The 14,848-nt window shown below is 42.2% G+C and overlaps 1 protein-coding gene across 1 annotated transcript in view; it reads left to right on the forward strand.

Moving 5' to 3' along the window:
- The first annotated feature begins 7,110 nt into the window (after window positions 1–7,110).
- COL3A1 (collagen type III alpha 1 chain) overlaps window positions 7,111–14,848 on the forward strand; it is a 73,573-nt gene continuing 65,835 nt past the window's right edge. The window contains exons 1-5 of the mRNA XM_060257051.1: window positions 7,111–7,137; window positions 7,436–7,501; window positions 10,312–10,374; window positions 11,132–11,185; window positions 14,415–14,468. Of these exons, the coding sequence (XP_060113034.1) occupies window positions 7,111–7,137; window positions 7,436–7,501; window positions 10,312–10,374; window positions 11,132–11,185; window positions 14,415–14,468 (264 nt within the window). The remainder of the gene's footprint in view (window positions 7,138–7,435; window positions 7,502–10,311; window positions 10,375–11,131; window positions 11,186–14,414; window positions 14,469–14,848) is intronic.

Raw genomic sequence — 14,848 nt, forward strand, 5'->3', positions numbered from 1 at the left:
TCTGGGTGTACCACATGAGAGCATGAGTGAAGTCCCATGATTCAGTGTTCCTTCAAATTCAAAATAATACCTACACTCAGAAAACTAGCTTCTTATCCCCTGGTTTTCTGTAGGAAGGACATTGCTTCTGAAGAGGATTTGGTTGTGTGAGACCACCGTTCTACAGCCTAAAGTGGTACAATCGAGCAATAGTTTTTCCACCTCAATGAGAACCAGGTCCAAGACTTATGTCAGGCCAAAGTCTAATGCTCAGCTGCAGGGCTCTTTTTCTAGCAGGAGCTCCTCTGCATATTAGGCCACACACCCCGATGTAACCAATCCTCCAAGACCTTAGAGGGCTTTTAGTACAAGGCCTACTATAAGCTCCTGGAGGATTGGTTACATCAGGGGGCATGGCCTAATATGCAGAGGAGCTCCTTCTAGAAAAAAAGCCCTGAGTCAGCTAACTCAATGGGAAGGTGTTGTGTCCAGTAGTGGGACACAAGGAGGAAATAGACAATTTCATGTTTCCTCACAAGAAAGATCATGGCTTTCTTCATGTAAGAATGGAGAATTAGATGGTGAACAAAGAGTTATATCTGGGGGTAGGGGAGATAAGGCAGCCAAAATTGGTGGAGGGAGGTGGGAATGGAGAAGGGCTATCTGTTCAGTCACTTGCTCTTCTGCCGAGATGATCATGATCCTAGGATTCTCCCCTCTAATGTTTACTTTCACCAGAGAACTGTTGGCCTTAGTGAGAGAATTTGTTTCTTCTGCTGGGATAAGGTTGCCAGCCAGCAGAGTCTGAGGGGAGCATGGGGGGGCACCATCATTTCTGAGGAAAACCCAGAAGTGATGTTACGCCACTCTAGGAATCCCTGGAAACTACCATAAAACATCACTTCCGGGTTTTCCCCAGCAGCGATCTAATGCTGTAATGTCAAAGGCAATTTAAAAAATGGAGCAGCAGAGCGGATGGGACATGGAATAGGGGAGCAAATGGGGAGGGGAAAGACCAGGGGAAACTTCCATAGAGAAAACTGTGGACATAATAATGGAAGGCAAGACAGTTGCTCAGAGATGGAGGGACAGGTAAATGGAGACGGCCCCGCTGGGATGTTGTGAGAGTCGGGCAGGAGGAGGCCTTAACGTTTTGCTGCTGCTATTTAACTCCTGGGCTGTATGTATGGTTATCATTTTCAGTGTCAGCCACCTCATTTTCCAATAGACATGATTGCTGTTATTTAGCTTAGCTAGGAGATGTGCTCCTTTGAATGGAGAGTTAGCATTTCAGGTAGGCAAAAGGTGAAACAGCTTCAGGCCCAATACCAAGCCACAAGAAATGGTGGAGTCAGTATCCAGTTCCTCATATAATGTCTATAAGGGGCACTTTTCAGATTCTACTGCTGGTATAAAAGGTTTGTAGGTCTCCTGCGGGACATTAAATCTGACCAAAACGCATCCAAAAAGTTCATTTTCCTGCTGTGTTCCTACAGCATTCTGAAGAACACATGTTGGCCAAGGTTACAAAAGTAACTGTACATTCCTTGGAAATATGTAGCCATTTCTAGTTCTCATTCCACTAGAGCAGGGGTGGCCAATGGTAGCTCTCCAGATGTTTTTTGCCTACAACTCCCATCAGCCCCAGCCAGCATGGCCAATGGCTAGGGCTGAGGGGAGTTGTAGGCAAAAAACATCTGGAGAGCTACCGTTGGCCACCCCTGAACTAGAGGATGGGTGTGACCAGATGTTAGGATTGGCAGAATCTTAGCACTCTTTTATGAATACGTCTTGAAACATCTGTCCACTATTGGAAAGAAGATGCATACATGAGTAGCCAAAACAATCATTCCTGAGTGTATGAAACATGTACTAATATAGATAAACATATACAAACATACATATGTATACATTTTAAAATAACAATCCATTCCAGTTCTCCGAATAAGAATGGGAATGGCAGCTATTATATAGTTATCTAATTATTGTTAGCCTTCCATAGGGCATGTAAAATGGAGCTGCTCTGACAGGTTTTTGGGTGAGGCGGCAGGCATCTCTCCACTAGATCGCTTGGCCTCCCCTACTGCACTATCCTACTCTGCTGATTTGCTGTACTGCCTGGACCATCCTGTTGTACTGAATATTGTAATGGGTTTTTATTATGATGTTGTTGTAATTTTATTGTGATTTTATTATTTATGATGTACTCCACTCTGAGCGCCTATGGGGGAATGGGCGTAAACAAATTATTATTATTATTATTATTATTATTATTATTATTATTATTATTATTATTATTATTATTATTATTATTATTATTAACATTATGTTGGTGAAAAATCTGTAGGGTCCACCTGGTACTCCTGGAAGAAATGGTTCACCTGGTTTACCAGGAACACCCGGAAGTCCTGGTCCCCCCGGGTCCCCTGGAGTCTGTGAAAATTGCCCCAGTATCACTAGTGGACCGGTAAGTAATTTTCTTTTATTTTCTTTTTTGCCTTACATTTATTATTTGTGAGCTGTCATCTAGCATTTGCATGCTGTTCTGCAAAAAAAATCTGTTTTGTGCCGTACTAAAAAGAGATCTGTTTTGTTCTATTTTTCCCTATAATAATGTTTTATTATTGTCAAATGTCAATGTACAGGTTGAAGATCGGCCTTCGTGTGACCAGTAGGTCATACCCTGAAAGAGTAGAGTCAGAAGGAACTACCAAGGATTGTCGTTATTTTACCAATATTCCTGAATTCATCAGTCATTCCCCAAATGTAGCCATTGGGGGATGAAGGACTCCAAAATGTTTATACCTTTCAATATTCTCTCTCGGAAATCCTCTTTTTTATTTGTCAACCATCCGCCATCCTATTCAAACACATTCCTGTCCCTTTTGTACATCCGGGAGCATTCAAGTATCCATTGCATCCTTCCTATAAACCACCCCTTCATGCTGATCTTGCACTTGTAGCAGCCCTGCCAAGTACATACTACTCCCTTTCATAATGCATTTCTTCACTGTTTGTGTTCAATGAAGACTAATAGCCTTTCCCTGGTGCTATTAAGACCATTTTATTGAACTATGCTATGCAGAACGATTGGTTACTTTCTAACACAGCCATCTTTGTGAAGCCACAGAGGAAAGCTTTCAAAGGAGATTCAAAGATTAGGGATAGTCATGAACCAGAAAAATGAGGTTCAGGGTTCATGGTATGCCAAGTTCATGTGCCACGAGCTGAACTGAGTTGGAAGGCTTCCAAATGAAATGAATGGGCTTGTGACAGTTCATGATGCAATAGAACACACACACACACCAATGCACTAGAGACACCAAACTCACTGGGGATCTCTGGCTGACTCTCTTCTACCTGTCCTCCAAGTTTGATGAGAATTTGATTTATGAGGTCTGAGTTATGCCCCCCCACAAGAAGGTGCCCCCGGGAAAGTTCTTTCTGGACAAATGATAGGCACAGCTGCAAGAGTCTATAGAATGGGTTCTTTGTGAGCTAGAACTAACAGGGGACCTCCCCCTGATGCTGCTCTACATGCCCTCCAAGTTATGTGCAGATCAGAAAAAGTCTAGCTGGAAATGTATCCGTTCACGAACCATGACAAAATGCCCCCAAATTGCTGAAAATTTGTGAAAAATTAAGACGAACATCAGTTCGTGCACCACGAACCCAATAAAACTCATCACGAACTTTTGTTTGTGAGCTGGTTCGTGCCTTTCCTATCAAAGATTACTTTTTAAAAAAGATTACTTCCTTCTACCTGGGCTGCTTCCATACTAGAGTTGCCAGCCTCCAGGTGGGACATGAAGATCTCCCAGAACTAAAACTGATATCTAGACTAGATAAATTTGTTCCTCTGGAGAAAATGTCTGCTTTGCAGGGTGGAATCTGCCTCATTCTGAATTTAGGTGATCATGAGAGGGAGGGCAGGAAGATATGACCCTTGGTATCCATTCAAACTCTATTGTTTGATGCATTATACTCTGATAAGATCCCTTCTGTTCCCCAGTCCCCGCCTTCCCCAGGCTCCACCCCAAAATACCCCAGGATTTCACAACCTAGAGCTGGCAAACCTATTACAAGGATGCTTTCTTGTCACTTGATTGTTGCTTTCCCACACTCAGTTGCAAGTACGATTTCAGCTAGGGTTCTGCCCCACAAAAACCCAGCGATGCTCGACCCCTGACTGATTCGTTAGCGCCATAGCAGGAGGATGATGGGGGAAATGGTGGAATGGAAGGAGTTGTCAATGCTGTCTTCTGGATTCTAGTTAAAGCCAGATAAATGAATCATGGCAATTCCAGAATAACTGTCTAGTGGGGTGGTCCCTTGAAGGGGTTTGGACGCTCTCCCAGCTAAACGATCCATTAGAATATAAACAAATGGGAAAGAGAAAATAGACAGTGGAATGTTTTGGAGTCTGGTCTAGTGAGTTTACTCCCTAAATTCTCACATGCATGGGAAGCCATGAAAAAGATAAGGAAAAATTACCCTTTCCTGTTATTCACAGTTGCTTTTCAACAAGGAGGCCACTTGTGGGAAAGAGGGGAGTGGGAGGAAATCAACATTTTTACACATGGGCTTCTTTGTGTCACTTTCTGTATAAAATAATTCTCTTACCCGAAGGACCTACTTTTTGGCTCGCACCATGAAGCTATACTATGAAGGTTATTTCACACTCTGTGTCTTTCCCTGGTGATCTGTTCTATGGATCTGAACTCAGAACTACACAAAGGTGTTGCTTATTCAGAACTTCTTCCCCATTCACAACAATGGAGCCAGCCAATCTGAAATATGTCTCTTCCTTTATGCAAATCTTTTGGCACATATGAGAACACCAAATTCACCCATTGAGGTCACGTATAGTCAGTTTTTTCATGGGAGGACAAATTGTGGCTAGAAAGAAGACTTAAATCTATTTGTGTACTGACAAAAAATCCTATATTAGATACCTTGTTACCTTAGAACTGCACATCTACCATAGAAGAACTGGAGATGATTAGATAGATAGATAGATAGATAGATAGATAGATAGATAGATAGATAGATAGATAGATAGATAGATAGATAGATAGATAGATAGATAGATAGATAGATAGATAGATAGATAGATAGATAGATAGATAGATAGATAGATAGATATTCCACTAATTCTTGATGATTAATGTAAAAAGGGAATTTCTGGCCAATCTAAATAGAGACAGACCAGAATCATGTCATAACACTAAGAGAACCAGAATTCCAGAATTCATCAAAAATAGGAAGTCTGGGAAGATCAATTATTCTGCCCTTACTCTCTGTTTTGATGGTTTAGAAACAAAAGGTCATCTCACTGTTTCTGAACAATAAAGGCTACTCATAATTTGAATATGGAAAGTTACCATAGATCAATGGTAGAGCATTGTTTTGGTTATGGAAGGTCCCAGTTTCAGTGGCTAATATTTTCAGTTAGCAGAAGTCATAAAACATGCTTGAGTGGGGTGGGGGCGGGAAACCTTTCTCTATCTAAGATCCTGGAAAGGTATTGCTAGTGAGAGCTAGGCTTGTAATTTACCTGTCCACAGCAGGTAAATCTGCACTCTCAGCCCCAATCCCTTTTGAAATTGAGAAACTGGAGATAAAATGGCTTCCATGGTGACACTCTAGGAATTCCTCCATTATGAAAAATTCCTACAGCAGCACCCAGAATTGATGTCATATCCTCCCCAAACCTCAAAATCTGCTAGCCTTTGTTGAAGCAATTTTATCAACCCTAGCAGAGAGTGCTGGGTTAGGATGTTCTAATCCTTATAGTCTGACTCTGGACTCTGTGGAAAGTAGGTTCGTGCATAAAATCAAGTATAGAAAATTAATTACACTCAGGGGTGGAATTCTAGCAGGAGCTCCTTTGCATATTAGGCCACACACCTCTGTTGTAGCCAATCCTCCCAGAGCTTACAAGGCTCTTTTTGTAAGCTCTTGGTGGATTGGCTATATCAGGGGTGTGTGGCCTAATATGCAAAAGAGCTCCTGCTAGAATTCCACCCCTAATTAGACTTCTAATTTTATCTCCATGCAGTGATTTCTTTGGCCAAAGAGTTCAATGTGAGTCCAGTAGCATGTTAAAGCCTGATAAGATTTTCAGGGTATAAGCTTTCAAGGGTCAAGTCTTTCTTCATCGATTTGACAAGGGGAGCTTTGACCCGCAAATACCCCAACAATCTTGTTGGTCTCTAAGGTTCTTCTGGGCTCAAACCTAGCTCTATTGCAGACCAACATATCTACCCTCTAAAGCAGGGGTGGCCAAACTGAGGCTCGGGAGCCACATGTGGCTCTTTCACACATATTGTGTGGCTCTTGAAGCCCCCATCGCCCTGTTGTCTTACTTGGACCGATTTCCCACTAGCCTTATGCCACTCTCACACTCCTCTGCAGGGCTTCCATTGAATTTCACACTATCTGCCAAAGGGCTGCAACTTGCTTCGCCTTTTTTGCACGGCAAACAGAAACTGGTTTTTAGAGGATCTTGTTTGCTGTCAGCTTGGAGAATGCATGTAAAGCTGCTTTCTTTTTGCCTCTCCCTCCTCCCATCTATTTTCCTTCCTTCTTTCCTTCCTTCCTTCCTTCCTTCCTTCCTTCCTTCCTTCCTTCCTTCCTTCCTCCCTCCCTCTCTCCCTTCCTCCCTCTCTCTCTTCCTCCCTCCCTCCCTCCCTCCCTCCCTCCCTTCCTTCCTTCCTTCCTTCCTTCCTTCCTTCCTTCCTTCCTTCCTTCCTTCCTTCCTTCCTTCCTGTCTTGTGGCTCTCAGACATTTGGCATTTATTCCATGCGGCTGTTATGTTAAAGAAGTTTGACCACCCCAGGTCAAGATAACCTTCCCCTCCTAGTGGTGTTCTGCAAGCTATAAACACCACCCTTTCAATCAATGTGATCATAACTAATATTCTCCCCCTAAAGTTTGGGGAAACTAGGATTTGGACTTATTTTCGCTATCCTCCAAAGCAGCATACGACCCCTGAGGAACTCTCATCTCTTGAAATTGTTCTTTGGTTACCACAGTCTCCTCTCCCAAAACGCCACAACCTAAGTCACAGAATTAGATTGTTTTCTGTAAAACCAAAAAGACAATGAGGCTAGAAGAAGGGATAGGAAATGGAGATCTTTATTTTCACTTGCCTGGTAAGTTTCACTTACCTGGAAGTCACTTGCCTGAAAACTTCAAGACCTATTTCAGTTCCTGAGGCAATCCTGTCAGAGCTATCTGAATATCAATAGTGTATCGACAGTGAAGTTAACCATGAAGAAAACTGTTCAGTCAGCAGAAAGATATGTCGTGTGGGTCTCAAGTCGGAACAACATTTCCAATATATTGTATTTGATGTGTCTGAATTATTCCTTCCATTCCAAATGTGCCTTGTCATTTTCCTGTATGTTTATAATGGCAACTATATATTTTTTATCCATTTTTCTATTACAGAACTATCCTCTGCCTCAGTATGACACCTATGATACCAAGTCTGGACAACAATATCCCTTCCCAAGTGTAAGACTGCGGCCCACCCTCTCTCTTTCTCTTCTTATTTTTTGAGCGCCTTTTGAAATTATTGATTTTGTTTTGCCTTGTACAGATTCTCTGTTGGAGAAACAGTGTTCAGTTCCTGCCCAGGAACATGACTGGTTTTTAAGGAGGAAACAGTTTTAGGATCTCTCGTAAACATTTTTATCTTTTCCTTGACATTGCTTCCTCCAGACCTTCTTTTGTCTCTGCCTACATTTCCCCATTTCCCCCCTGTTCTGTTTCCTGTTGTTACATTCTGCTTCCTCATCTTTTCCTTCATTTTATTCCCACTTTCTCCACTCTCCTTGTTGCTCGTCATTACTTTCTCCATTAATTTCTCTCATCCAGCCATAAACATTATGAGTCTTCATCACTTCCTTTCCCCCATCCCTTTTGCAGCTGCCCGGATGGATCTAGTGGGGTTGTTGCTATTACTCACTGGATGTGGTACAAGCATTTTGGATTCTTGAGTTACTTCGAAATTTCCTCAAAAAAACAATCTTGTCACAGAAAAGAATTGGTGCGATTCCCTCTTTGGATGCCATATAGAATGAGAACTTTCCCATTTAGATACCTGGTGATGGGAACTTTTGACTCTTGAAAATATGGTTGGTCGCTGAGGGACAACTAGGTGTTCTACTAAAGACCATCATGGCTACTCCCCAAAAGTATTCCCATTTATGAGTGGATTGAGCTAGTATTCTGCTAATTCTCATGAGGGCTGGTGTGGCAGAGCAGTTAGAATGGTAGACTAGGGCTTAAGATAACCATGTATGAATCCTTCATTCCACAATAGAAGCCTGTCAGGTCACCTTGGTCCTACCACAGTCTACCTGACCCTGACAAGATGGTTGTACTGAGGATTAGGTGACAGAGGGAAAACAATGTGAAAAGCCAGATATAAATATAAATAAACAAATAAATATTCTGTGACAAGATGACCTTGGGCTGTACACTAGCTTACTGAAAGGATTGCTCACAGTTGTATATACATACCATGCTCTAAGGACGATCATCCACATGATCACCATTTTCTACATTTTCCTGCCTTTCTCATTTATTACTACACTCATTAATTATCATGTTCATCCATTTTTCTGCTCCTCACAGGTTTTCTCCCCATTTCAGTTCATTTGTGTATTAATCCATTCATCAGTCCATCATCAACTCATCATTTGTCTCTCTAATTCATTCATCCATTTCCAGTGTCTTACCATTTTTACCCCCTCACAGTTTATGTCCCTTGCATTCTTCTGCCTGGCTTCCTCATCTGAGATGTGCAGAACCCAGTGAAAGAAAAGAAATGTCCTTCCATTTCATGTGTTTTCACATTTCATTGGTTGTGGGATTTGGGGGATGGGGAGTTGGGTTGTTTCGCATGTATTGCTTTGTGTATCCTTGGAGAAGAACTGTTAGCTCAGGGGCCACCACCTTGATGCCTCTGAGTGATATGGTTTCTGTCAACACCTTTCCTGGAGCCCATCAAGTGTTTTTAGGTGGGGCTTCTGATTGGCCATTGGGGATTTGATTGGCTGTTTAGATCTTTAAAAATGTTGCTTTGGTGGCAGCTGCCACCACAGCGCAAGGATCTTTACTGTGTGACTGAAGGAAAGTTGCAGCAGGCAATTTGTGGCTAGCTCTGTTTTCTTTGGCAGCCATTTTGTGGCTGCAGTCATCACACTGTGTCAGAATGTCAAACGTACCCACAGACTCAAAAAGGTTGGGGACCCCTGCATTAGATGGTACGGTATTTTAAAACTAAGTTTTGTTTCAAGAATTCTGCTTTTTTTTGGATTTGTGTCCTGGGTCAGCAAATTTTTTATGGATCTTAATACACCCATATGCTCCCAGAACTCCTGTTCCCCTACAAAAGTTCACTTCACTGAAGGAAGCCAGTTTGCCAATTTGCACACACTGACTAGTTTTAACTACTGAGATGAAATGAGGTCGCCTCTAAATGTTTGTCTCTGTGTATGTAGCACTTAGAACTGGGATGACTACGTCCCATGTGACAACAACACACAGAGGTTTCCCTGCATAGATAAATTTAAAATTCTGAGCCACACAGTAAATGTACACCTTTTGTTTGGTTCTGGGTTTTTTGTTTTGCGGTGTGCTTTCTGTAACTAAGGATAACAGTTAACCCCAATTATGGTACGTGCTCTCCAAAATGAAATGAACTTAATATTTTTCCCCACGTTGGTGACCAGGCATTTCTTTAACAGCACCCCCTCTGTGCCATTAGCTCACTTTCATCATAATTTTGTGTCAATGTATGCTCAGTCTAAATTAACTCTTTTATAACTCCTTCCCATTGAGGGACAAATGGCTTGCCAAAGAAACACTGGCAACATATATACTTTTTTAAAAAAAAAAATCTTCCACTTTTTTGTGAAACCTGGAGTAAAAGTAAGTGCCACAAACATCTGGGCCATCTCTTCCATACTGACTTTGAGAAATACCACGGTTCAATTCTTTGGTGTCCAGCACCTCCGTACAATACCTGTGGAGTCCCTTTGAAGGGCAGATTCACACTTTCCCGTTTTATGTAAACACCCATACCACATCCTGGGAAGTTTCGGAAAACATGGGTGGAGCATTTTCATCGTGTATAAACCATATCACTAGAGAAGCATCTATATAAGCAGCCACACTCATGGTAATCAGTCAGACCTCAGTTGCAATAAAATGAAGGGGGGATTTTAGAATATCAGTCAAATTTTAGAATATAAGGCAGATATTCTAAAAATGCTTAATCCTGTTGTCATTCTGATATCTTGAAAATGTTCACCCAGGTTGGAGGTGGAGCCCCTGGACCTCCTGGCCCCCCTGGTCCTGTGGGTCAGCCCGGAGCACCCGTAAGTACCAATAATAATGTTTCCCCTGCATGTTTTGGCACTCCTTAATCAGGTTACAAGTTAAACTTTAGCAATAATAGAGAGACGAGCCAAGGAAATCAAATGTTTCTGTAAGTATTCCATGTTGTAATATACACTGAAGAAAATCATATGTCTCCCTGGGGAGTACATATGTTATTGGATACTTCAATATATTCTGTGACTGGACACTGATTACAAAGTTGGGGAAGTTTGCAGAAATTTCATTACCCAAGGAACTGAGAAGATATGGATCCTTGCTCTGAAATGGACTTAGCACTTGTCGACTGTCTGTAGGGTCATATGTTGAGAGTATGGTGTTTTTAGGTTATTGGACTGCTTTTGGCTTTTGATAGTGCCTCTGTTACACAGAGGTGGTTTGCCACCGCCTGCCACTTGGAAGGGAGACCACCAGAGAAATCCAGGGTTGCTGCGTAGAGACAAGCAGTGGCAAACCACCTCTGAACACCTCTTGCCTTGAAAACTCAATGGAGTTGCCATCCATTGGCTATTACTCATTGGCACTTTTTATCACCAATGAAGAGGATGGTCTTTAAGATTCTAATGAAGAAAACAATATAGATACAGTAGCATTAAGTGCATCTAGCCAAAGGCCGTTACAATCAATCACAGAGAAGATAAAACATAACTCATGAATAACTTAATGAAAATAAACAGTCCTAAAAGTTCTTATCACTTTGCAGAGTTTCTAAAATTTGGAATTTGTCTTGCATTCTAGGGATCTCATGGATACCAAGGACCTCCAGGTGAACCTGGTCAAGCAGGCAGTCCGGTAAGTCCCAGTTTCCATTTTTATCTAAGGGGGCTCATAGGTTTGGGGGTTTTTTGCAAGTTTTCACCTTGTCAGAAACAACAAGTTAAATCCTTCTAGCATCCTGAATTTACAGTACTGTGTTTGGAATTCAGTTGTGATCAAAATATGTTACAGGGGCACAGACGGAAAGGCAGCTGCTCTATTATTATTATTATTATTATTATTATTATTACTATTATTATTATTTATAGATACTAAGATATGAGAATAGAACAATACAAAAATAATGTCAATAAAGTATAGTATAAAACAGTAAGAATAGTAACGTAATAGAGTGGCAATTTGAAACAACATTGGTCATTTTAATATAAAAGTATTACTTTAAATTTGTTAGGAATGTCATGTTTGATCTTCTTATCTATTTCTATGTAATTCAAGAAAGGAAACCATTTCTCCAAAAAGGAGGACTGATAACGAGGGTTTTTGGAGTTCATAATCTAATCTGATAATTTATCCACGATAAAGTGTTTCCAAATTTTGTGATATCACAAAGAAATAGCAGGATTTTCAGATATCTGTTGACTTGAAACCACTTTTGCAGCTCCCCACGACACTAAAATTAATTCTTTCTAAGCTTAGGACTATCACAGTCATCTCCCAAATTCAGTAGAATTATTTTAGGATTTAAAGAAACAGTAATTCTAGTCATAATTTTTTTTTATTTTGTCCAGTGTTGCTTTCCAAAATACTCATTTACTAATTTTTGTGAGGAGAGGAAAACTTCTCTTTTGGGAGGAAGAGAAAAGAAATTCTGGGCAATGAAAACAGTTGAGGGTAGATGAAATGGCATGAGAAGCAAAGATATTATTAATGTCTGCAATTCAGTAGAGAAATTGGCTGTGCCTGTTGCCATATAGAAGCTCTGGAGCATTCTGGGACATGTAGGCCTATCCTATGGCCCATGTCATGGGTGACCACAGGAATAGCAAGAAAGACATCTATTCCAGCCCCAGTAAGAGAAGGAAAGGGGCTGTGGCTCAGTGGAAAAACACCTGCTTTTCATGCAGAAGGTCCTAGGTTCGATCCCCAGCATATCCATTTAGAAGGTACTAGGTGATGTTAAAAACCTCTAACCCAGACCCTGGAGAGCCGCCACTTGTCTGAGTAGACAATACTGACCTTGGTGGGCCAAGGGTCTAATTCAGTAGAAGGCAGCATCATATGTCAAATGTTGAATGTATTGAAATATTCTGCCTAATGTATGAAAAAGAAACTAGGGGATTTAAACACTCATGGTAGTCAACAGGGATCCTGAGACCATTCGAGCAACAGTATCGTAGCAGGTTTCCAGGCTTGATAGTCCAGCACTCAGACCTAGATTGTCTTTGATAGAGAAGTACTTTGGACAGCATTGATAAATCCAGGGGTGGAATTCTAGCAGGAGCTCCTTTGTATATTAGGCCACACCCTCCTGATTTAGTCAGTCCTCCAAGAGCTTATAAACAAGAGCCTTGTAAGCTCTTGGAGGATTGGCTACATCAGTGGGGTGTGGCCTAATATGCAAAGGAGCTCCTGCTAGAATTCCACCCCTGGATAAATCTCAGCAGTTTTCCTGATGAGGTTGGGCTGTGATTTATCCCACAAAATGAAAGGTGAATTAGAGATTTCCTTGTATAGCCTTATATCAACCCCAAGTGAGTCTGACTATTATAACCTTAATAATGGTTATGGTCTGGTAGAAGCTTTTGCTTATTCATAATAAGCAACGTAGGAAGTATTCCCTGGGGGGGGGGGCTGTGGCTCAGTGGTAGAGCATCTGCTTGGCATGCAGAAGATCCTGGATTTGGGGTCATGGGAAGACCTCTGCCCGAAATCCCGGAGAGCTGCTGCCTGTCTGATAATACTGACCTCATTGGGCCAATGGTCTGATTTAGTATAAGGCAACTGTCGAGAGAGACTCTTACCATTAGCCAGGGAGTTCTTTCACTCCCCACTGTCTCTGCTTTGCAACACTCCTATCTCTATGTAATGAGCAAAGCATTCCTTCTGCCTAGTCTCAGGGATAGCCAAGGTCACCTCTGTCTGATTACACTCGCACCTCAAGGGGGCTGGGAAAGAACTATGGGGGGGGGGGCGGAATTGCTCACTTTGTGCCTTAAGTTTGAATGTGTAACAGTCTAAGACTGTACTATAAGTAGAGGGCAGTTTCCCGCCATAGCCAGTTTTCACGACCATCTTGCTCTGACCTGTCATGTATCAATAAACAGCAATTCTTGTAATGAACTGCCATTGATCATTGAACTATTTGGGGCTTGACAGCAACTTCATGTGTTCTTCATATGTCCCTTCAAATTACATTTAAATGCCCTACCATCCTCAGAAGTGTGAAGGGGCTTGTATTCTGGGTAGCTTATGTAGGACAGGATAGAGGATCATGGATGTGAAGAATCCACCCTGAGGAGTGTTGACAACTTCTGGGTAGGGCCTGGAGATCTCCCAGAATTCCAGCTCAACCCCAGACTACAGAGATCAGCTCCCCTGGAGAAAACAGCTGTTTTGGAGAGTGGACTTTGTGGCATTCTGTCCCTCTGAGCAGTGCCGGATTAAACCCTGTAGAGGCCCCCAGACAGTCAAAATATTGGGGGGGGGGCTTGCAAATTATCTCAGAGTTGGAGCACCCACCCTGCCGCCTGTGGCCCTCGCTGCATCCACTTTCCCAAAAGCCCCTTTGACAAAACTGCGCGGGGGGGGGGGGACAGAGAGTGGCAAATTGGCAACAAAGCCAGCAGCAGCCGCACCAGGTAAGTCAGGCAAAGAGAGGTTCAGTTGCTGGCTGTCCATGCAGGCTGGGAGGGCTGCAAGCAGGGGGGGGGGAAGCCAGCCTAGGACCCCTAAAAGCATGGGGGCCCATAAGCCAGTGCCTACTTGGCCTTGTTGTTAATCCAGCTCTGCCTCTGAGGTCTCTCCCTTTCCCAAATCCTGCCCTCTTCAGGCTCCAACCCCCGATCTCTGGGTACATCCCAACCAGCTATTGGCAACCCTAATGCTAAGTCAGGGGAACTTTCTAATGGGGAACCTCCCTTCTGTATTGAATCTAAGTCTGACATAGAATAAACCTTCTTTCAAGTCTTATCTTGGTATAACCGCATTCATCGCTGGCAAAGGGTTCATCCAAATTCTAACATTCTAACCTACTTCTATTTAGCAGTAACGGAAGAATATTTTTCTTTGATTTTTTCTCCCACAGGGCCCCGCTGGTCCCCCAGGATTATTGGGCCCCCCTGGTCCAGCTGGGAAAGATGTAAGTTTCCAATTAGCAGTATGCAAATTCTATTGCATAAAGTTATACTTCAGCTTGCCTGTTTTATTTAAAAAATTACCTGTAAGAAATGGGTGGTTGTTTGGGGTTTTAAAATGCTTGTTCAGCCCAACTGAGGTTAAGAAAAGTGATGTACATGTTCTTCTGTTATCTCCCTCCCTATACTTATTTGCATTGCTTAGCACATTGATTCCAAACCGCTAACATGCTTTTGCAAGATGTTCTCTATTTCCAAGGGACTTGAAAGTTTGTAGATGACTGGGGAAGGCAATGGCAAACCACCTCGTAAAAAGTCTGCCGTGAAAACGTTGTGAAAGCAACATCACCCCAGACTGGTGCTTGCACTGGGGATTATCTACCTA

The sequence above is a fragment of the Heteronotia binoei genome, chromosome 16 (genome assembly GCF_032191835.1).
Source record: "Heteronotia binoei isolate CCM8104 ecotype False Entrance Well chromosome 16, APGP_CSIRO_Hbin_v1, whole genome shotgun sequence".
NCBI lineage: Eukaryota > Metazoa > Chordata > Lepidosauria > Squamata > Gekkonidae > Heteronotia > Heteronotia binoei.